The sequence below is a fragment of the Panthera leo genome, chromosome F2 (genome assembly GCF_018350215.1).
Source record: "Panthera leo isolate Ple1 chromosome F2, P.leo_Ple1_pat1.1, whole genome shotgun sequence".
NCBI lineage: Eukaryota > Metazoa > Chordata > Mammalia > Carnivora > Felidae > Panthera > Panthera leo.
In genome coordinates this window covers 8686900-8712202 of record NC_056695.1, presented here as the reverse complement: position 1 = coordinate 8712202, position 25303 = coordinate 8686900, and the positions used below count along the sequence as shown (strand labels likewise).

Sequence of the window (25303 nt, the reverse complement as noted above, 5' to 3'; positions counted from 1 at the left end):
GCTAAGTGGAAAAAGCAAGGTACCTCCAGCTTACGCCCTATGATGCTTCTTTTGTGCAAAACAAACACATACACAGATATGCCTGTATCTGCAATAAAAAAACTTGAAAACTTTTTGACGCCGGCTGCTTCTGGGCAGATTTACACCGTAATGCCTTTTGCATTGTGTGGACCTTTGACTATCGCGTACCCATTTGCATTGTCCGAGCACGTTTTGTCAATGTGTTCGACTTCAAAAGCCACCCCTCCCCCCAACAGGTACACAACTGTTGATCATTCACACACACTAGAAGTTTACCAGGTACTATGGATATATAACCATGAATGACCTTGCTTGTATCCTCCAAGAGCTTTCAAGTAGGAAGTGCTTCTTAAGAGGATTTCTTTTACATACTACACACACAGTGTGCCACGCTCACCCATTACACGGATAATCTACAATGAGATGCGCCCCCCCCCCCAAGGGTGAGAGGCACGTGAACACAGTAAAAACGTGAACACAGTAAAACGCCTTCTACGTATTTTGTTAGTTGATAGTTGACATCAAAGCTTTGTCTGACTTGCAAATTTTCTCCAGACACCAACAAACAGCCCCATACAATTGATTTCTCAGGTTAATTAGCTTCACCTCTCCTGGAGTAGCGTCTTCGTCTTCGAGAAAGAGAAATACAATAGTGGCAAATGTAACAGCTGGGTGATGAACCCCTGGGACTCTGCCCCTCCAAAGTGGTGCAACAGGTTCTTGCACAATCTGGTTCCAAGAAGAGTATACTGAAGTTATCAGGGTATGTGTAAAGACGCAAACAAGGGATTAGGGAATTACTAAAGGCAAACTTAGAACCGAACAACCTTGCCCAAGTGGAGCCATATTATGATTCCGTACATTAAGGATTTGTTGGTCAAAAGTCCCCAATTAGTTTGTCACCAATGGTACCTCATAGAACACGCTCAGATACACGTTCAAAGAACTATGCCATTCCTGCACAGCTGTAGTCATCAAGACAGTGTGGCTAAAGACAGACATACGGGTCAATGGCACAGGATTCCAAGTCCAGAAATAGACTGACATACACAATCGATTTGCAGTAAGAGTGCCAAGACAATTCAACAGGAGAAAGCACAGCCTTTACAATAAAAGGTCCTGGGGACCTGGACAGCGACGTGCTAAACAATGAAGTTGTGGACTCCTACCTCACACCACATACAAAAATGAACTCAAAAGGGATCAGAGACCTAAACATAAGAGGCAAAATTATAACACTCCTAGAGGAAACACAGATGCAAATTCCTTTGACCTTGAGTTAGGCAACGCCTTCTTAGATATGTCATCAAAAGCAACAAAAGAAAAACTAAATTGGACTTCATCAAAATTGAAAGTTTTGGGTTTCAGGAGCGCCTGGGTGACTCAGTTCGTGAAGCAGCCGACTTCAGCTCAGCTCGTGATCTGGCGGTTTGTGAGTCTGAGCCCCGCGTCGGGCTCTGTGCTAACAGCTTGGAGCCTGGAGCCTGCTTCGCATTCCGTGTCTCCCTCTCTCTCTGTCCCTCCCCTCCTTGCTCTCTCTCTCAAAAATAAACAAACATTAGGAAAAAAAATTTTTTTTAATTTTGTTTCAAAGGACATCATGAAGTAAAAATACAACCCACAGAATCGGAGAAAACATGTGTAAACCACGTATCTGATAAGGGACTTGGATTTAGCACCTATAAAGAACTCTCACAATTCAGTAATAAAGATACACCACCCAACTTAAAAATAGGCAAAGGATCTAAATGAACATTTCTCCAAAGAAGATACGCGACCGGCCAATAAGCACATAAAAAGATGCTCCACATCACTAGCCTTCGGGGAGATGCAAACCCAAACCACGCTCTGATACCAGCTCGCACGCGCTAGGATGACTGTAACCCAAAGGCAGATAATAAGTGTTAACAAGGATGTGGAGAAACTGGAACTCTCGTACATTGTAAAATGGTGCTACCACTTTGGAAGATAGTTGGTCAGTTCTTCAGATGGTTAAACACAGTTACCGTACGACATAGCCATCCACCTCCAAGGTAGGTGTACCTTCAAAAAGAAATGAATGCCCACACCAAGACTTGTACCCCACTGTTCAACAAACAGCAGGACTCATCATAGCCCCCAAACGGAGACAACCCAAATACCCATCAACCGATGAATGGATCACAAAAAACGTGCTACATCCATACCATGGAATGTTATCCAGCAATAAAAAGGAATGAGGTGCTGATACGTGCTGCGTGAAGGAGCCTTGAAGACATTGGGCTAAGGGAAAGAGGCCAGTCGCAAAAGACCACACGTGGCAGGGCTCCATTTATATAAATGATCAGAATAGGCAATTCTAGAGGCAGAAGGCAGTTGCCTAAGTGTCGGAAAGGTGGGGAGAAAGGGAGGTGTGAGGAGGAAATGAAGAATGTGTTCTTTCTGGGGTGAAGTGATTTACTACCAATTGTGGTGATGACTGAAAACCATCAGAGTTCCACTTTAAACAGATGACTTCTGCGGTATATGAACTGTATCTCAACAAAGTTGCTATTTAAAGAAGAAACGAAAAGAAAAAGAGTGAGGCCGGGACAAACAGCTCCCGGATGAATGTTGATGTTGGTATGTACATTTAAAGAGGGGACATTAACATTCCAAGCCCTTAAAACAGCATGCTTAAAATACTGAAATGCTGATCACACAAGTATGTATGAATGTCTTGTCAGGTCCTTTTTCAACCCATCATTTTTAGAGCAATCAATACAAATCAAGGGATTTCTCAAACAGTCCATCTTTTATTCAAACAGAATCACATTTAACAATCAGGGTCAGATGGCTTAAAAACATCTGACCTGGGTTTTGGACAAAGACCAACGAGACGGATAGTTTATGGTCAGCAGCCTTTAAAATAATACTCTTGACCCAGCGCCAGATAAAGAGAAGGGACACAAGCTGTTTTCATTGATTTTTTTGTATACATTAAATATTATTAAATAATATGTTATAAAACTGTTCTGTAAACGAAACAAACTGGATTTCAATAGCTGGTGGGTATGAGAGTTGCCACACGACTTGCCCCCATCACCATACTGAATGCTGTTGTGTTTACGGCAGAAAACGGAGTGGGGCTCTAGTCTCCTCCCAGCGCGTTCACCTATGAACCCTTGTATCCTTCCTACCCATCTCTTCCCGCAAAGAGAAATCCCACTTCGAAGAGAATCATCTTTTTCCCATGACTGCGCTTCAAGAATACTATCCCTTCAGAAGGTTATCCAATACGTGTGGATTTCAGTCACGGAATCCTTGAAGCCTCCCCTTACGGAAAGAAAAGAAAACCAGTTCTTGGGCCTGCCATTTGTCTAAGACAACGCCCCCCCGCACCCCTGCTTCCCCGCCCAGTCAACATACCAACCTTATTTAAACAGAGGTAAGGGAGTGAAGCGAGGGTCGGGGTCTTGCTTTGCACTGAGCCCGAGATTTGAGGCCCGCCACCCAGACACCCTGAACTGAACTCACCTTCCCCGGCTTCTGTCCGCCTCTCCACCGCCACCTCGTACTCTTGGTGGTACAGTCTACAGACCACTCTCCAGACCCAGCTCGAGCTTTCCTCCCATCGCGTTGCCGCGCACGTCATTTCCCATCCTTGGAAACACCACCTTCCTTGCGCTGCCGCGAAGTCTTTCCTTGTCCTCTGTGCCCGTTACCCACAGAAAAGCGGGACTCCTCATGTCACCTTTCCTAATGCTCCCTTACCTTCAGGAAGTAACACGAACTCCACGGCATGGCACAGCCAGCCACGGCGGACCACCATCATGGCACTGAGCGCAAACACAGAGGACACAGGGCTAACTTAACTTTGTCTCCCCTTGTAGAGTTGGAGATCTGTCTGCGTAAGGCCCGAAAGGTGTTCAAAGGTCACAGTCACCGTTTATTAAAAATATTCATCTGCTTCTAAGTTAAATAAACAATTTTAATGGAAACAGTCAGTAGGGCATCTTTCCCATGGCCCCCAAGATCTCGTCTCTTTCTGCTGCTGTAGGCATAGACGGCTGCACTCCGTTCTGTCTTCTCTGGATCATGACAGAATTCTGCACGTAGGTTAAAAAAAAAAAAAAAAAAAGGAAGGAGAAGAAGAAGAAACCAAAATCAGACACATATTAAATGCTAATCATTTGCCAGTAATTGGTTATTACGTCCTCATAAGGGAAATTCTAAAAACCAAGTGTAAAGAAAAACCAAAAAACTAATTCTCATACTTCAGACAATATTTTCAAGCTATTAACAATTAAATAGAAGTGATTATTCTCATAGGAATCCATTGACAGTAACTGGGCTGGAATATACTGTTTAAGTACGAGAGCACAGGAATCCAGTCCATCAAGAGGACCTACTAAGTGATTGCTAAATGAAACCAACAGTTAATTCAAAAGAGGGAAAGGAAGTAGCTGGATCCAGGGCTCAGAGAAAAAGAAATCATATACCGATGTCTCAAGAAAAAGGGGGGCATTTTAACTACCATGGGTGGTGGTGGGAAAGGAGAAGGCAGAAATGGAAGCCTTACCCCCTCCCCCCCCCGGGTGAAACAAGAAAATCCTGGAAGCTCCAATGTGATTCTGAAAAAAGATGTCAGAGGGGCGGTAGCCCCCGGGGTCTGGGTGCAGAATACAGTCCCTGGCTCCTTTGGCCCTGGAAGCCACAGGTGTGGTAAGAAGGCTCAGCTAGAGCCCAGGGTTAGTGGAAGTCAGTTCCCCCTGAGGCTCAGGCCCCAGCCTGCGCCAGAGAGGTCAAGGAAGAAGAGGGCTGGAGAGTCTGTTCAGTTCCTTAGCGATTGCACCGCAGGAGGGTGTGAGCCTAGGGTTACCTCCTCACCCTTCTCGGGGGGTACTAGGTTCCCGGGGCCACTTGACAGTCCCTAGGGGTTCAGCCTCGGCAATCCCAGGGGTCCCTCGCCTTCCAGCTCCAGCTCCTCAAAGGATGAGCCAGTGGTGCCCGACTCACTATGGCTGTGCTCGCTGCGGGTGTCACCATCGTCCCAGCCACGGCTGCTCACCCCGGGGGACAGTGTGGCAGCTGAAGTCTGTGTTACGACAGAACAAGTTATCCAGTCTGCTCCTCTCCAGGAAAAGTGAAATTGTAACAAGCTTATTGTTTTAGGGCTGCAGATCTTACATGCATAGGAAGACCCACCTAAGTCAGAACTGCGTTTTTATTGCCTGGATGGAGTAGTAGGAGGAGGTGGCCAGTTAAGAGCTCTCAAGGATCCTTTAGGGTGCACACAGGATAGAGCCAAAGTTAAGTTTCCCCAGTCATCACTAAGAAAAGACTGTGGGTACTAAGTTTGGGCTTCAATTTCACGCCTCAGAGAGGAGTTTTAACACAAAGCTAACCGAGCTCGGCTTACCCAGAATTTCCGGCAGTTTTTGTACTTCAGGAAGTAAGTGGAACACTTTTCCCTGTCATAGTTATTTTCATCCATACATCTGGTAGAAGCATCAGATTCCTTAAATATGTAAGATAGGCATCATTTAGGGGGTGGAGTGGGAGCTAAAAAAAAAAAAAAAAAAAAAAATCCCAAACTTCTGAGGCTCCTTCCCCCCAAAGCAGGTAATATGAACTCGTTCCTTTCTGTTCATTTTAACGAACGCGTCATGAACAAACACTGAATTATCTTTCCGACTATCCCAGTACTCATTCTGCTCAGAGCAGACATCTTCCTTTTCATAGTCTGGGTCAGTTTTCTGAATATCTGATCACAGGAACTTGAGCCGGAGCACTGACTGAGATCATTTACCCCAGTGAGTGTTTAACAAAGAAGCTAAGGCAAGGTGCAGTGTGCTCGAAATCACTACTGCGCAGTATAGAGTCAAAACCCAGTCTCCCAGTTCCAAGTGCAGCTGTCCTGTTTTCCAACTTTGACTTGGCTGTTTGATGTTAAGCTGGTTTCGAGATCCCAAGTAAGTCGCTAATAACTGGTCTACATCAAGGCAACTTAAATTACCACCACTCATCTCGATGTATTTTTGGCTATCACTCACTGCATTACGCAAGTACATATACTATTATGTATGCAGTTTTAATAGATATCATTAATATCACTTCAAAACCTAAGGGAGCAACACAGGGCTGTGAGTTCAAAGGAGAGTAGCAGCCATTTGGGAATTCAAATTAAGCTGTCTAAACTGGAAGTAGATTGGATAACAAACTTCAAAGTGAAAAGTAGGATTCTGAGAGGTCATCGAAAGGAAAGCGTTAACTAAAGGGGTAGGTAGTTTGCTGCACAGCTCTAAGAAACACAGTCTATCTAGACAGACTGAATAAAGCTGTTGAAAACAGATCTGATACACGAAGCAAAGCTAAATTTCTACGCCAAATATTTAACGAGTGCGTATATTTGAAAAACGTATATAGGATCAGGGAATAGCACCAGTCGTAGGAGACTGCGTTATCCCAGGGTAACAAAGCCACAAGTCAGTATTGCTGGTCACACCACATACATGCCAATAAAACCTTATTATTACAACAAAACGTTCTGCTTATATGATAACCTTTGTGGAAATCTTTAGGCTTTAAATGGGCAAATTCTATTATAGGCCCTTATTCTCAGCCAGGCTGTCTCTAGGACATGATGAAATTATTGCTATTAAAACATACATTTTAGTGGCAGTTTAAAAACATAGTTTGCAACTTTCCATTTCCGGACCAAAGATCTTCCTTGGTGTTAACCTATGCCCGTCTGGAGTTTCAGTGCCAACTAAATGCTTGCACGTCATACAAGCAACGGTAAACTCAGAAGAGGTGAATCTTTGTCAGCTAAATTATGAACACCTAAAAATGCCCTAGTGAAATAAGGATACGCTGGCCAGGAATCTTTTTTGTATTGAAATAACTTTATTCAAGAACCGCAGAAAACAGATACCCACAAAAGCAGAACAAGCCTGTTTTTCCAACTTAACCTCATGAAAATTAAAAGCAAACCACCTTACCGACAAGCAAGGGTTTATGTCTGGATCTCTCAGCCGCCGTGCTACCATAGGCATCCTAACAGGTTTCTTACTGCAGGCAGACGTTGGAGAAAAGAGTCACATGGCAAATGAGAGAAAAATAAATCATACATCTCATTAGACCCACGGGTACTTGAAAAATTAATTTTGGCATAATGATTATCGAGTAAGGAACTTCATATGGCCTCTGTATTCTGAGAATAAACATTTGGATGTGTTTCTCCTTTGCACTGCCATGGTGCCTCAGCACAAGGGCCATATTTAAATTCGCCCGCTGCAAGTTGATCATAATGCCCAAGAGGACAGTTCAGCCATAATTCAGTTTTAGTTTATCTTTATTTCCAAAGGTTAAGCTGTGAAATGTCCTAACAAAACCTGAGAGTACAGCGTGCATTCTAACAATTACTTCCTTATTGTACATCGATCGGCATATAAAATGAGTGTGGAGTCATTCAGACAACCCAACTTGAGCAAAAACATTTGTCAACTAAACTTAAGAGCGTGTACTCTGTAACCAGCACCAAGGATGGCCAACATACCAAAAGAGCCAAGTGACGGCTCAGCTGACATTTCGAAAAGTTAAAAAAGAAAAACCAAAGCTTTACTTCCAGGGGCGTCTTCTATTTCACTGATACTTCCCTTGGTCTAAAGGAAGTCACAGGACGTTACCGTGGTTCATTAATCTTCCGACTCAAGCCTTACACATACAGCTCTGCACAAGTCTTTATCGATTAAAGATTGATCACAGTTCCCTAAGAGCCAACCGATGATGGGTCCATCAAGTCACAGAGTACTTCCATAACGGGCATGTCAACGATACTCTGGGACAACTGCTCTCTCTAACGGAGTTCAACTGAAATTGGTATGTCTGTCATCTTCGAACACATGTCATAGAAAGGAACTAAAAGAGAAAACGTTGAAAAAAAACCAACAACAGTCAACACACTGTTAATTATTTCAAAGTGGCTTTTTGTGTTTTAATACATCGATATTCTATTGATGAGCCACCCACAAAGATTTTTAAATGTTCTGCACTAAGTTTAAGAAGCTGAGTTAACCTGCTCTTGAATCCTGCTCTAGCTTAATCATCTTCCACCTAAAGATTTAAGGAGAAACAAGCAACGATGCGAGATGACATACAAAACACCACCCAGCAAAGAACCGCCATCAGTCAGTTTGACCAAAGGTCAGAAATTTTGTATGAAAGGGTTTCTACTTTTCTGGCTCTGGACGACATCATCAAAAAAATATCTGTCATGTTAAAAGAAATAAGGGACACTCAGGAAAATCAATCAAACCCCGTAAGTTCCTAAAAAATGGAGGCATTTGCAGTCAAGAGTCACCTAGTTCAGAGACCAGGATGTCCAGGCCAAAAGAGTTTAGTTATTCCAGGATCCTTTAGATTTTAGGAATCCTCTAAGGAATTATTTCATTTCATGATTTTCATTGATCAATACATGAATATACTTAGGGGTGCCTGGGTGGCTCAGTCGGTTAAGCATCTGACTCTTGGTTTCGGCTTGATCTCACAGGTTCGTGAGACTGAGCCCCGCACCGGCCTCCATGTTGATGGTGCAAAGCCTGCTTGGGACGTTCTCTCTCCCTCTCTCTCTGCCCCTCCCCTGTTCACACGCGTTCTCTCTCTCTCAAAATAAACTTAAAAACAATACATGAATATACCTTAACTAACAGAAACATTGAGGTAAAAAGAAATTTCAAGATGCTGTTCAATTGTATCTAGAAGCTTCTTCCTCTCCTGAATATGATTCTTTCGCAGGCTTGACTTCTTACGAAGAGATAACGATACTAAATAAACTCACATCCTTCTTTTTTTTAACGTCCATCCTATGACGTGAGAATACAGAACTCTGCTTAGCTGTTCATACTCCTTATATATCATCTCAACAACGATCAGCTTGGGGCAAAATTCAGGTTGCATGCCTTACATGAAACTGCACTTGCACTGCATTTTAAAATCATCACCAATCAAGAATTCTTTGATAAAAATAACACCTGGGTAACATCACATATACACGAAATCAGGTTTGCAGCATGAAGTTATTCACATTTCATTTCCTTTCTCTTCCGGATTCTAAATACAAGTCAAAGTAAGTTTGGATTTCTAAATGTCACTTTCTTTGCATGAATCCTCAAGTATCACTGGAAATGAAGAGGAAATGTCAATTTACAGTGAGGAAAAGGGCTAAAGGGAAGATCGAGTGTTCCGCTAGAGAGGGCTTATCTGCTTACTTTCTGAAGGCACGAAGCAAATATTACAAAGCAAGTTCTTCTTGCAGAGGACAGACAGAAAGAAAACCAAAGATTTGAGGGAGGGGTCACAAAAGCACAGCACATTTGAGGAATAACTCTAAAAATCTCTCCAAAAGGCAAACTGTAAAAAATATATGTATATATATATGTCTTGATTGCCCATCCAGTTCACATCCCCACTCTCCAACTAGCTTTGAAAGGCGAGGGAAAGGGAACGATAGTGAACACGTCCATGCCCACATGCTGGTCAGAGCCCAGGCAAGGTCTGTGGGTCTGATACAACGCAGATGCAACTAGCAGGAAGCTGAAACACGTTATGCCAGAGCCCAAAGCCCTTAACCCACTGCTGGGTGCAGAAAGGCAGGGTCAGGAAGTCAGCATGGCATAGCGGGGCGGAGCGGGGAAGTCAAATGGAGAAACTGGATGCGAGTCCGCGGCCTCGCTGCCTTCCGCGATGCTGCCTGTCGGTTTAACGGTGGACGACGGGCACAGGTGAACACACCTTGCTTTGACCTTGGATGGAGCCGAGTGGGGCAGGGGGAAAGGAAAAGGCAGGAAATTGGAGGTGGGGGTAGGCAATGACGCCCCAAAGGCCGAGAAACAGGGTGAAGAAAGAGCTAGGGGTGCCCAGGCAGGCCGAGGGTCACCTTCCTCGTCCCCAGCCCGGATAAACCCGAATCGTGGGGAGAAAGAGGGACAGGAAGGGGCCCGCGCTGAGGCAAGGCCTGGTGGTAGGGGCTTCACACCGAAGGAGTGGATTCGGGCCCCGCGGCGGCCCAGGTGCACCCCTCTCTTCTTGCATCCCTGCAGCCGCCGCGGAAGGAGGGGCGGGGGACCACTCACCTCGGGCCGCCGCTTCGCCAGCGCCCAGGCCGTCTCCAGCTCCAAACACGTCAATGGCTCACGCAGCTGGACCTTAAGTAGCGCGCATCCCAACGTGCTGCCCCCGCTCCCCGGCGGCCGCCGGCCCAATCGACGCGCGCCGCCGCCAGACTGACAGCCGAGCCGGGCCTTGCCGGCCGGGGGCGGGCGGGTCTCGCCCCGCCCCCAGCCGGCGGGAGGAGGGCCCAGGCGGGAGGAGTGGGCGGGGCGGAGCCCGCGGTGCCGCCCCTTTCCCCCGCCCCGCCGCGCCCCCCGGGCCGAGGCCCGCCTCTTAACACTTCGGCTTGACAGGCGGCACCGCCGCCCAATCGGCGGGCCCGTCCCTGGCGGCGGCGGCGCCTAGTGGCCGGCCCCGGGGCGGAGCGCGCGCGGGGGGCGGGCACAGCGGCGGGCGGGGACCGGGGGCGGGCCGGCGGGAGGCGGGGGTGGCGGCCGAGCTAGCCGGGGGAGGCGGCGGTGGGCGCGACGTCGGCGGCGGCGGCGGCGGCGGCGGCAGCGGCAGCTGCAAGTTGGGCTGCAGGGGCAGCGCATACACTACAATGGCTGCTGGAAAGAGGCGTAAGGAAACAATTTCCAGGCCCGCCGCGTCCAGCCCGAAATATGAGAAAAAAATTATTAGAAATTCCGCGGGCGGTGTAAAGGCGGCGGACGGGCCGGAGGGAGGATGTTAAAGCCCCGCGGTGAGTTCTCCCGGGGTCCGGGGCGGCGGAGAGGCGTTTAGCGGGAGAAATATCAGGGTTATTTAAATTATGGGACTAGCCGAGGGGGCAGAGGAGCAGCGGCGGCGGCAGGAGGAGGAAAAGTTTGTGCTACTCTCAGCCCCTGCTCAGGACCCCAGAGAGAAAAATAATAATAAAAAATAAAATAAAATAATTAAGCGGGGGTGTGAGGACTCCCGAAGTCGCTTCTGACAGGGCAGGGGGCGATGCGGCTGGAGACCCAAAGGTGAGGTCGGTGGGAAAAAAAAAAAACCCTTTATTCAGGGTCTGGAAAGTTTGAAAAGTTTTCCTCCTCCTCCTCCTCCTCCTCTCTGGTGCTGTGAATATTGTGACAGCGGCAGCGGCAGCAGCGAGAGCGGAAGACATTAGAGACCCGAAAAATAAGGGAAAAATTAATATAAATTCAGTTTTGAGAGTAAACTCTCCGCATTTTCCACCAAAACATCCCGGGGGAAGGTCGCTTCCCAAAGGGCCTGGCGGAAACCCGCAGTCGGCAATATTTGGGGGGCACTTTGGGTGACTTGGGGTAACTTTGCCCCTTTTTCAAAAGAGGTTTTTCTTTTTTGGAGAAATGAATTTGTTTTTGCCCTTTCCTCAGGTGGGCGAGTCGGGGTCGGGGTGCGGGGTCTGCGGGGAGGTGTGAGCCCTGGATGTGTGGCTGCGAGGGGGGGGTAGGGGGAGGGGGTGCTAAATGAAAGCAGGAGATCTGCACAGAGCAGGGACAGCTTGTTGTCAGTATCATAAACAACCAAAATGGAGGGAGAACTCAGGCATATAACCAAATAAAAATTTTTTAAAAATCGCAAAAAATCCCTAAAAATCCGGGATGCTCCCCCTTTTCTCGCTAAAGGTAAAAGTATGAACCGCCTTTCCCCTGAAGTCCATTTTGACTTTGCAGGGACCAAGGAGTTAATATTTATTTATTTTTTAAAACTTTCGAAGGGCAAAAGCCTTTTATAACTCAACCGACAATGAGAAAACGTGAAAATCCGATGCAAGAGAAGGAGGGGGAGGGAGGGGGAGGTGGTAGTGCAGAAACTGCTAAACTTATTGGTAATGTGGACTGATCTGAGATAAGATAAACACTATATTTGCTATTTTATAACTCTCTTTTAATGATCTTTGCGGGGTGGGTGGTTTTTTTTTGGTGGAAAAAAAAAGTGATGCCATTTTCTTAATAGAGTTAATACGTGTGATTGGAAGAATAAACCTTTCCGGCTTTAGATTGCATTTTCGTCGCATTTATGTTTCAGGTTTTGTTAGTGGCTCCCTCCTTTCTTTAATCTGGGCTCTACAGAGGAGGGGTAGAGAGGTGATGTTGCACAGAGAGACTGGAGTGCAAGACTGGAGCACCTTTTGGGGAGGGGTGGGGAGTTGCTTGGTTTCTCCCTTCCTGACCCGTTTGCTTCACCTGTTCATCCTTAGTAAAGAATATTAAGCTGAAGTTTTCTGGTTTTACGTGTATAAAAGGATGGTGCCTCTTGCATCACATTGAAGTTAATGGGAAAGTGCTGCTGATGTTGGTTCCACGTGGGATATGGGACAGAGCAGGGCATTTTAAAGGGACAGCTTCTCTTTTCTTGTGATTTTCATCACCTACACAGAATCACTGTCTGAGGACCAAAAGCAGAGGTGCTGGGAGGGTGTGGTGAGGGAAGAGCCTTCTCTTTCCACTGCTCGAGTGCAGCCACCTTTAGGAGTGATGGAGGGAAAGGAGGGATAAACAGGCTCACCAGAAGATGGACATTGTGTAGATTAGTTTGTATCCAAGCTGTTCTTTTGTGTAACAAGCCTCCCAGGAACTTTTCATGTTACATTTCTTTGCTTTGGAAGCTGGTTTTGGAAGGATTTGTGGAAAAATGGAAATAGTTTAAGGTGTGTGGTGTAATGGTATAGCATTATTGAACAGTTATGAATTCTGTGCAGCAAGATCAAAGAGCTGTGTATGCCCATAATGTGATTTTACAGCCATTTTGTAAAAGCTGTAAAATACCTAATATTCAATTTGGCTTAAGGTACATTGAGGACTTCTGGTTGAAAACTGCAGACAGAGTGGTGGAGATTCTTTTACACTGTAAGCAGTAGGCATTTCTTTAAGGGAAAAAAAAAGCACATCCACCAACACCATGGAAAAGTTTACGTAGACCCATTTTTAAAGCCCATCCTATACATGTGCTGGAACTCTGCTACTTTGAAATTAAAAGGTTTTAAAATCCTGAGACCTGTCAGTCTGCATCTTTTCAGTTGAACTTATTTGTGTTCTTTGCCAGGAAATGTTTACTGATCATAAACTACTATTGACTCTAATGGTTTACATGTTCACAGTATTTTCAAAAATTAAAATGTGTCCATTGTCAGCTGTGCTCTATCTGAGATTCAGGTTACTCTCGCAGAGAATTTACTTGGGCTCTGTTTTCCACAGGTATATGGAGTTCTGAAATAAATGCCTATTTTCTTTTGTTTTTTTATGAGTTCTAACAGTGGATTAAAATTAGAGCTGGATTTTTAGACTTCTTATACAGAATATTTTTTCCTTCCATACTGTACAAACAGATTATTGTTTTGAAGCCCATTGTATGTTAACGTGTGTTCACAGCTGAGCCCCTATCTGCACCTTTCTGTAAATACCTCCCTAACAGCATTACATCGGTGTAGTGTTTGAGTACATCATCTTGTGGTTTCTGATTTTGGAAGCGATTATAACTTTCTAAGAACTCATTAAAAATTATTCCCAAGAACCACTGTAAAATCAAAACTGATTGGAAAGTGATTAAACTATCAATGGGAAAGAGTAATTTCCCCTCCCCCAAAATAATCATCTGTCCAGGGGTTTCAGAACGCCATTAATATTTATAGAACCTTTGAAATACATTTTACATTTTCATTGTATTTTGGCTGGAGACAGTTCCATTAACTATAAGTAGTCAGGGTTAGGCTATGTGTTTAAAATAAATGAGACCTTTACATCTTGAATGCTTGCCACTTTGATAAACTAGATAGTAATATCATTAAATTCAGTTTCTGTAAAAGTGAAGGAACAGTATTTCTGCCACTTGCATTAGACTATTGAGTTATTCAGTTTGTTTGGACACTTCAAGTTATGATTAGTGAATTGTCAACCTAAATAAAAGTGCTGGTATTGTGATTTTTTTTTTTTCCCCTTTCCCACAAAGGGCGGTATAAAACTTTCTTCGTGTTTGGGTTTTTACACGGCTAGCTACTTAACTGAATTAGAAAATGCACTGAGAGTGTACAAAGTATAAAAACCTGTAATTCCTTAGAGAGTCTTATTTGGATAGGGCACAGCATAATATCTAATTTGAATTGGTTGTATTGAGCTTTTTAAATGTCTTAGATACACTACCTGTTGAACATACTTTTTCTGAAGCTACTACTAAATTATACAAATTTACAGAAATAATCTAAGGATATTGTATACTCAAACTCTTTATTTCAGTTAGCATTAGAGAAACCTCCTAGTTTGAGATTCTTATTTGAAATTTATATGCCTAATTCTGCTATTTGAAATTCTATAAGGAATTTAGCACTGTGGAAGATAATTTATAAATATGGGCTAATACTGACAAAATTCTGTATCTGTATATTTATTATAACCAAAATATTTTAGTAAACAGATGTCTTACAGCTAAATAGTGAATTTGCTTTTATCAAAATAGTTTAAAAAGTTTTAAGGATACTCTTTGTGTTTTACTATCCTACGAAAGTGGGAATTTTTTCCTCATTTTTAACACAATTGTATGCATTTTGATTGGTATTCTGGAAATTTTCCTTTCTGAGGATTAAATTGTTGTTTGCTAAATGAAATGTAATGCTCCTGTCTTTGACATTTGAAAAGCCAAATATCTGAAACATATATCTATAGCTAGCTGTCTTTTAAGTTTTGTTTCAATAATCATTTGCCTCTTGAACTGTGTAATCAAAATATTGGTTCCTTCTAGGAATGTTTTAATATTCTTTATTTAGAATCCTGTTTTTTGGAAAATTAAAATATATAAAAAATTACCTGTTACACACACATTCATCCACACACACACAAACCCAAGAAAAAAGTTTCACTGAATGAGTTTACTTACACTGCCTGGATTACTTTTTCTTTTTTGTGTGTTTCCAAATGTATAGGAAATAAATATAAATTTTTTCTCTTTGTATTGATACTGTCGTAGATTCTTTAGTTATTTGAGTAAGGGAAGAGTTTCAGAAGAAGGAAAAAACAACTGAATGTGTACAACAAAATCCAAGATAGTGAATATGTTAAAGGTAAAAGGGTTATAAATTGTCCCTTGAGCCATGTTTTAAATGTTTTAAGAACCTGATAAGCACCTTTTCTGAAACATCAAATACTTGGAATATGTATCAGCCACTGCAAAAAAACAAAAGTGGACCTTTAATTTCTTTAATTTTAACAGGAATTAATGCAGGCAGCATATTTAACCAATTAGTTAGTGTTTAGGTAGCCTTGGAAAAGTATTTACAAATAAGTTAAATGTGAGGGCAGGGTACATTGGATTGATAAACTGCAAAGTGAACTATGATTTTAGAATTCGTGTGTGGGAATTCTTTTCCATTTTACGATAAGACCACTTTGGAGGTAACTAATTTTTACTTCTTGCGTTTATTTCAGTGCCCAAATTTTTTGAAATGCCTGAACCTGACATCTACTGTATTACCACTTTTCGTTTCTAACACGACAGCTTTTCTATTTCATTAGCAGCTTTCATTTTCAAGCATAACTTGAGAAATTAAATGAAAATGTTTAGATCATAATATTTTATGAAAGTATTGGTGTGTAGTTGTTCACGTTTGATGTTACAAGAACTATGTGAAGTACAAAAGCCTCCTAGAAGTTATGACACAGACATAATTTGATTTTTGCTTCTAACTCGCTTGGCCTGCTGTCCAGGGGTGTGCATTCTCCTCAGTAGGTACACCTGCCCCTGCCTCCCCTCTCCACAGTGGTATGGGCAAGGACAGGGCTGTGGGGCACCACCGAGGGTGCTTTGGCATTTTTGTTTTCTGTATGTTTGGTATTTTTGTTTTGTGTGTGTATTGTTGTTTGTGGTCATTAGGGTGTCAAGGCTTTTGCTTTTTTTTTTAAATTTGTAATGCTTATCAGAAACCAGAAATCCATTTTTATAAAACAAATAATTTCTCATCTTCAAAAAGGGAGGTGGTGTGCATTAAAATTGTTAGTGTTTAAAAGTCCCTGGATGTCTTGTAAACAGAGTTACTGCAGGATCATGGCGTTAAAACTAACCACAGTGTGCGTTGGGAATTGGAGATGGCTACCTAAGAAATGTGTGTGCAAATGTAAAATCAGTGAATTTAGGCAATTATGTCCTAGGTTAATAGGATAAGCAATTTGCTTGAAATGTTTCCTTGCAGTTTTTTTTTTTTTTTTAAGTGAAATTTTTTTCCTAATCTAAAAACCCAGAAAACCTAGAACTGTAAAGGTGCTAGAAAGTCTTTTAGGTGCCTTTTAAAAATAAGAGGTTAAGTAGTGAAAGTGTATAACAGGAACATAAGAATGGACTAAAATGCCCAAAATTGTTGGGAAAGAAGTAAGTAGATGAGAATTTCAGAATAAAATAAAAATCATGGTCAATTTAAAAATTGACTTATGTGAATAAAGAATAACTAATTACAGAGCAAAAATAATAAATTTACCCGCCCAAAAGAGAGAGGTAATTGGGGGAATCTATAAGAGAGTGTTTTTAAAACAAATTGATGACTTTATGATAACCTTTTAAAAATAGGTTCCTCCAAAGCCTTTCCTCTGTGTCTTCTTAGATTTGAATCAAACTAAATTAAATTCTAAGAATAGTTTGTAGTGGTTTTTTTCAATTCTTTAAATTCAAGTAAGGAAAAATGATTTTCTTGCTATTTTTAAAAAATGTTAAAAGATTGTTTTAAATGTGTACCTAAGTGAAGTGTTCTGAAAAACCTTAGAAAATATTGAAAATTATTTTCTCCATTCTTCATCAGAAAGTTTAAAGCTTTCTGTTAGGTTAATGAAATAGATTTTTAAAACGTAGGCTAAGAACCAGGTACTTTGTAGACTTTTTTTTAGGGCAATTTAAATCATTTTCTACAGACTTAATAACATTTAAAAAGCTTTTCACAAGGTAAAGATAAGGACATTCAACAAAGTTCTTAATATCTGGAATGTTTTTGAGTGTCTGCTGATAGTTAAAGGAAACTTTTCTTTCCTATTTATGAACTAGCAATTGATTTTCTGAAGGAGAATCTAGACTTACTATAGTGTTATGTTCCCGTGTCCAAGTTTCCTTTAGCATGAGAAGGTATTTTGAGGGTAGAGGAGGCATCTTCTCCTAAAGGGCGACCGAATCCCCTGCAGATTGTGAACGATGATCTGTCCTTGCACAGTCTTGAACTCTACCTTTTTTGAGAATGAGAGACTCGTGTTAGACTTTCAGTTAACAAATACTTGAATTATTGTCTCAAGCCAATATCGAAACTGTACATGTGCCTGTTGATTCCTTATGATATCCTAGCTTCTAAAAAGTTTCTGAATATGGGACTATGAATTCTCAGATGAAATGCTACAGTTAAAGGACTGCCATCAGTTTTTTTGTTGTTTTTTAATTTCTGTCTTTTTGATCAATAGTTAGGCAGTAGAGCCTTTCATTTTGAGATATATTTTTGGAGACTGTTAAACTAGAAATCAGTCGGAGAATGAGGGACTTAGCTCCTTTGGCTAAAAGACAAGCTGAGGAAATGTTTCCATCAGTTTTGTTCACTAAAATATATTAGTGAAAAGTTGATTGAATCATTCTTGATCAGAAGAATTTTAAGAAACGGAACCTGGAAACTTAAGGTAGTTCAGACACTCAGGTTAAAAATAACACCAGTTGAATTTTAGTCTGCTACATTTTCTCAGTAATTTGATTTTATTTTCTTGAATTGTCTCAAAGCTGGAATTACATAGTGCCCATATCCCTGTCCACCATACCCTAAAAGGATGAGAATAGTAGGGGCTTTTTTTTTTTAAACCAACTTTAGCCAATGAAATGAAAATACAGTTTTATTTAAGGGTAATGTTATCTTTCTTAAGCTTTTTGTATTTCCTAAGTATAATTTCTGTAACTGTTCCATTCCGAAGAAGAGAAATTAGCTCCTTTACTTTGAAATTGAATTTGTTCTAAATTTGCAGCTTATGAGAGTTGGTTCTTTATATAGCTGAATAAGATCTATTACAACCTTAAAAAGAAATATTCATGTGACCAGTATCTGTTATTATAAACTACACCTCAAATATGAATTCACTGTCTTTGTATTTCTAACCTTATTTTCTGAGTAAATCTGAGAAAATATTTTTTATGTGTTTTTCTAATTTGTTATTGTCTGAGGTCATTTCATTGGGTAAAATTTCAACCTTGGTTATGTTACGCTTCTAATAGTGGTATTTTATTTGCAGGTCACTATTCAGATGCTTAGGGTTTCAGCTCTAAACAGAATTAGTCGTCTAAGAAAATAGGTAGGTTTATTATACCAAGCGGCGTAGAAGATCCCTGCTAGGTCTTATTTGGAAGAGTTTAAAACGTTTCTGAGAAGGAAAATGCCTCAAAGATAGGGTGCTCTTCCAACAACAGTGGGTGATAGTTTATGCCTTTCTTGTTCTGCTTCATAAACCTTGAGCATCCTTGGAGCTACTGTCATCCAAACAAATAAGTGAGTTAACTGTTGCCCTGGGCAGAAGCACATGTACCAGGCTCAGCTTTTAAGGTCATTTGCTTTACTTTGCTTTTAAGAGAAATGTGTAAGGCAGATGAATATTCCTCAGCAATAATTTTGCATGCATTACCTTTTAAGAGGTTATGCATGCACAGTATATTATCCTAAATCCAAGTGAATCTGATTATCAAGGAATCGATGTAATTCGACGCAAAACGAAGGTTTTAAATATTGGGATAACTTGATGCACTGCTGAAATTTGGGAATTTTCATTGAAAGTTGTTTCTGTACCTGAATTGATTTTTATATGCCTAGAATTTTGTAAACAAAGTGAAGACCTATAAATCTGACGCTTTGTAGAAGTTCATGAACGTCTGTTTTTTTACACGATGCGTATATATTTTTCAAATACAGGCACGCAATTACTTAGAAAATTATATTTGATTATTGCAGTTATTTTTTGAAGGAAAAATGGTGACAAATGGGTTAGAAGTAACTTTATGCCAGTTGAATGTCCACTGCATTTGAAATTTTTAATCATTAAGCATTTAAGACTCTTGGGGATATTTCAGTTCTTTTTAAGTAGTGTTACAGATGTTTTCCTGAAAAGTCTCCCTTTTTTGGACATTATAACATAATTAAGGCAAGTGTTTTAAAACTTTAACTGCCTTTACCTAATCACAGCATTTTTGCTCCCAAGATCATATCATTCTTAAAAGAAGTTTCTATCTTGAAGCACTTTTAATCATAGCTCGGGTCATCTTTTTTAAATATGCACTAGGCTTCTCTTGTTTCTTCAGGTAGGCTTTTATCGCTATGAACTTCCCTCTTAGAACTGCTTTTGCTGCATCCCATACATTTGGTAGGTTACGTTTCCATTTTCATTTGTCTCTTTTATTTCTCTTTTGATTTCACCTTTGACCAGCAAGTTGCTGGTCGTTCAGTAGCATGTTGCTTATTAATCTTGTGTGAATTTTCCAGTTTTCCTCATGTAATTAATTTCTAATTTCATACCATTGTGGTTAGAAAAGATGATGCCTGATACGATTTTAATCTTCTTAAGACTTTTGGGGGGTCTAATATATGATCTCTCTTGGAAAAATGTTCCGTGTGCACTTAAGAATGTTGCTTTTGTTGGAATGTTCTGTGAATATGTGTTAAGTCTATCTAGTCTAATGTGTCATTTAAGGCCAGTGTTTCCTTATTGATTTTCTGTCTGGATGATCTATCCATTGATGTAAGTTAGGTAGTAAAGCCCCTTACTATTGTATTGTAGTTTATTTCTTCCTTTATGTCTGTTACTATTTGCTTTATTTATTTAGGTACTTCTATTTGGGGTACATAAATGTTTACAAATGTTACATCTTCTTGTTCAAATGAACAATCTAACTTTACACCTCAGGGAACTAGAAAAGGAACAAATGAAACCCAGTAGAAGAAAGGAAATAACATCTATTAGAGGAGAAGTAAATGAAAGAGACTAAAAGGACAATAGGAAAGATCAGTGAAACTAAGCTGATTCTTTGAAAAGATAAAATTGACAAACCATTAGCTAGACTCACCAAGAAAAAAAGAGAAGACTCAAATCAGAAGTGGAAAAAGGAGATACAGAAATACACAGAAATACAAAAGATTATGAGTACCATGAACAATTATATGGCAACAAATTGGATGACTGAGAAAAACAGATAAATTCCTAGAGGCATACAACCTACCCAAACTGATTCATGATGAAATAGAAAATCTGAACAGACCAATCAGTAGTAAGGGGATTGAGTCACTAAACAAAAATTTTTCAAGAAACGAAAGTCCAGAACCAGATGGTTTCACTAGTGAATTCTACCAAACATTCAAAGAAGAATTAATACTAATCTTTCTCAAACTGTGCCCCAAAATAGAAGAGGAGGGTACTCTTCCAAACTCATTTTATGAAGCCAGCATTACCTTGATACCCAAAGTAAACAGGATGCCACAAGAAAAAATTACAGATTAATATCCTTGTTGAACATAATATAAAAATCCCCAACAAAATGGTAGCAAACTGAATTTAACAATACGTTAAAAGAATCCTATACCATGATCAAGTGGGATTTATCCCAGGGATACAAGGATGGCTCAACATTCACAGATCAGTCAGAATGATAACCACATTAATAAGCATGAAGGATAAAAGTCATGTGACCATCTCAGTAGATGCAAAAAAAAAAAAGCATTTGAAAAAATGCAGCATCTATTTATGATAAAAACTGTCAACAAAGTGGGTGTAGAGTAATGTGTCTCAACATAATAAAAGCCATATAGGACGAGCCCACAGCTAACATCATATTCAGTGGTGAAAAGCTGAAAACTTTTCCTCTAAGATCAGGAACAAGGCAAGGATGCCTAGTCTTGCCTCTTGTATGCAACATGGTATTAGAAGTTTTAGCCAGAGAAATTGGGCAAGAAAAAGAAATAAAAGACAGGCATTTAAACTGGAAAGAAAGAAATAAAACTGTCCACTATTTGCAGATGGTGTGATATTATATATATGGAAACTCCATCAAAAAGCTGTTAAATTTAATAATCAAATTCAGTGAAGTTTCAGGATACAAACTCAATATATAAAAATCTATAATGTATCTATACGCTAATAATGAACTATCAAAAAGAAATTGAGAAAACATCAGCTTTTGCAATTGCATCAAAAAGAAAACCTAGGCATAAATTTAACCAAGGAACTGAAAGACCTATATATTGAAAACTAGAAAACACGAGAGAAATTGAGGAAGATACAAATAAATGGAAAGATATTCCATGCTCATGGATGAGAAAAATTAATATTGGTCAGACGTCCATACTGCCCAAAGCAATCTACATATTCAGTGCAATCCCTGTTAAAATTCCAAGGGCATTTCTCACAGAAACAGAACAAATAATCCCAAAATTTGTATGGAACTACAAGATACCAGATAGCTGTGAAATAGTCTTGAGAAGAACAAAGCTGGAGGCATCAAATTTCCTGATTTCAAACTATATTACAAATCTATAGTAAAGCAGTATGAAAAAAAAAACAACAGTATGGTATTGGCATAAAACACACGCATGTATCAATGGAACAGAATCGAGAGCCCAGAAATAAACCCACACACATATAGCCAATTAATTTATGACAGAGGAACCAAAAATACAACGAGGAAAGATCACTCTCTTCAATAAACAGTACTGGGAAAACTGGGCAGCCACATACAATAGAATGAAACTGGACCACTACCTTATACCATACACGAAGATTAACTAAAAATAGATTAAAGACTTGAATGTGAGACCTGAAACCGGGACATCTGGGTGGCTCAGTTGGTTAAGTGTCCAGCTCTTGATTTTAGCTCAGGTCACGATCTCGTGGTTCCTGAGTTCGAGCCCCGCATTGGGCTCTGCGCTAGCAGCGGGGGGAGCCTGCTTGGGATTCTCTCTCTCTCCCTCTCTTATTGTTCTTCCCCCACTGGTGCTCTCTTTCTCTCAAAATAAATAAATAAACTTTAAAATTTTTTTTTAAAAAAGAAGACCTGAAACCTTAAAACTTCTAGGGAAAAAAAAGGCAATAAGCTCCTTGGCATAGGTCTTTGGTGATGATTTTTAAAAATCTGACACCAAAAGCAAGAACAACAAGAGAAAAAAATAAACAAGTGGAACTACATCAAACTTAAAAGCTTGTATGCACCAAGAAAACCAACAAAATGAAAAAACAACCTACTAAATGGGAGAAAATATTTGCAAATCATTTATCTGATAAAATCATTTATCTGCTAATGCCCAAAATATATATGAACTTACACAGCCCAGTTGCAAAATAAACCAAACAATTTAGTTAAAAAATGGACAGAGGACCTGAATGGACATTTTTCCAGTGAAGACGTGCACATCACCAACAGGTACATGAAAAGATACTCAACATCACTAATTATCACAGAAATGCAGATCGAAACTACGATGAAATATCACTTCGCACCTGTTAGGGTGGCTGTTTCAGAAAGACTAGAAATTACAAGTGTTGGCAAGGATGTGGAGAAAAGGGAACCCTGTTCACTGTTGGTGCGAATGTAAATTGGTACAACCTCTATGGAAAATAGTATGGAGGCTCCTCAAAAAAGTAAAAATAGAACTACCAGATGATCCTGCAATTCCATTTCTGGGTATTTATCCAAAGAAAATGAACACACTAACTTGAAAGGATATGTACATCCCCATTTACAATGGTCAGGGTACAGGAACCACACACACACACACACACACACACACACACACACACACACTGGAATATTATTCAACCATTAAAAAAAATGAAACCTCACCATTTGTGACAGTATGGATGAACCTTGAGGGTATTAAGCTAAGTGAAGACAGAAGAAGACACGTTCTTCATAATCTTTCTTATATGTGAGAAATTAAAATAAATAAAACCAACCTCATACATACGGGGAACAGATTCGTAGTTGCCAGAGGCAGAGGGTGGGGCAAGGGTGGGAGAAATAGATGAACTAACTTTTTGTTTTTAATTTAAATAAATTGGAAAGAAACACACACAACAACAACAGAAGAGTGTGTGTGTGTGTGTGTGTGTGTGTGTGTGTACACACGCTTGAGATACAGCTGCTCTACTTAAGCACTGGGTATAATGGGTACAATGTCTTAAATGTAATGGTACTCAGTTTACCTTTTATCAGTGCAGGAAGAGGAAGAGAAGGTTTGTTGTGAGAAAAGTGCAATTGATCCCATTCAGAGCCTGACTCATAAGAGCTTTTCTAAAATGCATGGTACTTCTGCCAGAATTAAAAGGAATTTCTTAATTAAAACTGAAATCGCCGTGAGTCTCAGAAGTGTTTTCATAATCAGGTTGCGGGCACACTTGTGTGTGGCCGCCTGGGCCATTCGGGTGTTCTGCCGTTTGCCTGTGTTTTGTTCTCAGTGCTGCCACCCTGTGTATGGCAGTGCCTGTGTACCGCATGCACTAATTTTCTGTGCTTTTTATCAAGCGATAACGTCCAAAAGCACTTCTGAAAAAGAAGCAGACGTATTATAGTAAATTTTAAAGGCATTTTAGGACACTGTGCTTCTGTATCTAAGGCTGTACTAAATCTAGAGTTTTGAAGTTACACAGTTCAGAAGTATGGTATTCAGCTGCCAAAAAAGGAACTTTGGGAATTTTTAAAGGTAAACGCCTTTATCTGTTTCATCGATCACTTCACTAACATAAGGTGGAGTTGTACAGGTGTTTTTAAGATAGCTTGAAATTGATCAAATAAGAAAGCAGAGGGTTTGATCCTTTAAAGATGAGAGCTATTATCAGATGTTTTATTTTAGCCAAGTTTTAGTTAAAAGTTCTTCCTAGTAAAAAGCAAAACCAAAATGAGCACAAAAAAGAGACTGTTTCTGTTTAAAAGAAAGAGAAACTTAACTTGATTGGTTAAATTATTCCCCGAATCATTAGCCAACATGACTTTTAAATTATATCGCCCAAAATATTTTGAGTATTAACGCCATGCGTCCGTTATAAAGGACTTTGGCTGGAGAGCAATATTTTCCTTTACCTATATTCTCTCATTGTATTTCCACCTCGGTCTTGTGGGATAGGAAGTGCAGGCAGTATGTAAATGCAAGGGGCAGTCGTGATTTCCGAAACTGGCATTCTGTTACTTTGTGTAAGTAAGTCCTTAGAATGCACTGGCCATGTAAGCTAGTTATGGTACATTAATTTGCTCATGTAAACCTAAATTATATCCAGATTGGAATTTATATATTTATTTTTTAAAAGCTGTAAAAATGAAATTTTCAGTCACAAGGTTGATGCTAACGCAAGTTAGAAAATGCTACATGTCTACTTATTTTTAAGCCATCTACTGGGAATTGGGAGGAAATTCTAAGTGTGCTGAGTTAAAGGAGATTTTTAAAAATATAAACGTAAACTTTGTTTTATAGGATTTCATGATCTCCCAAGGTGTAGTCTTGATCAGTTTTTGCTTTAAAACACATTTATAACAATGCCATCCAGCTTCAGGATAATGAGGGTCTGTTTTTGAATTTTTGAATTTATCTCCATAAACAATGTAATTCTTTATTATGACCATTGAAAATAGTGTTCAGTTAATTTCAGGTATTAGGCTTCCGAGATAGAAGGTGTCACTGATGATCTTACCACTCAGGAGAATTGAAAGAATTTCATGCCGTGTACGGCAGCATCCCAAGTCCTCCAAGATTCCAAGTTAAGTTCCAGATCCCTATTTTGTTATTCGTGTACTTACCTCTGCAGATTTAGGGAATTCAGAGACACACCCCACATTCCAGTGTGCCCAAGTTTTGTTTTTTTTTTTTACTTTGGCCAGTCCCTGCAATGTTTTCCTCACACACCTGTCCACGTCTTCCCTGTCCCATAAGTCCCATCTCAAACCATCTTCTTTTTGAAGTTTCTTTATTCTCCGAATGGGAGCCAGAAGTAGGAAGAGTACTTCCTGCCCCTCTCGGGGAACTTGTATTTGCCTTCTGCCTTTCCTTTGTGTTTCTGTTATGCCTTGTGGATGATAGGTTGATGGATGAAAGGGAAACAGGCAGTATATCTTAAAGTGCCAAACGAGGGGTGCCTGGGTGACTCAGTCGGTTAAGCATCCAACTCTTGATTTCAGCTCAGGTCATGATTTCATGGTTTGTGAGTTCGAGTCCCACAGCAGGCTCTTCACTGGCAGCACA

At 40.4% G+C, this 25303-nt stretch overlaps 2 protein-coding genes across 4 annotated transcripts in view; one reads left to right on the top strand and one right to left on the bottom strand.

Annotated features, from left to right (window-relative positions):
- Positions 1 to 2775: 2775 nt before the first annotated feature.
- On the bottom strand, positions 2776 to 10281 carry CHCHD7 (coiled-coil-helix-coiled-coil-helix domain containing 7). Of its 3 annotated transcripts, none has more exons than XM_042924196.1 (4): positions 10116 to 10266; positions 6984 to 7053; positions 5402 to 5500; positions 2776 to 4088 (listed from the first exon to the last, which is right to left on the bottom strand). In XM_042924196.1, exons 2-4 carry the CDS (start codon positions 7035 to 7037, stop codon positions 3984 to 3986), a joined length of 258 nt encoding a protein of 85 aa, XP_042780130.1. In that variant the 5' UTR covers positions 7038 to 7053; positions 10116 to 10266; the 3' UTR covers positions 2776 to 3983. The 3 variants fall into 3 exon arrangements, with proteins under 3 accessions (XP_042780130.1, XP_042780131.1, XP_042780132.1); XM_042924197.1 differs by lacking the exon at positions 10116 to 10266 and adding an exon at positions 7541 to 7941; XM_042924198.1 differs by having other exon boundaries at positions 3916 to 4088; positions 5402 to 5544; positions 10116 to 10281.
- Positions 10282 to 10634: 353 nt separating this feature from the next.
- PLAG1 (PLAG1 zinc finger) overlaps positions 10635 to 25303 on the top strand; it is a 47293-nt gene continuing 32624 nt past the window's right edge. Inside the window, exon 1 of the mRNA XM_042923689.1 lies at positions 10635 to 10834. The gene's annotated coding sequence lies outside the window, so the exon portion shown is untranslated. The remainder of the gene's footprint in view (positions 10835 to 25303) is intronic.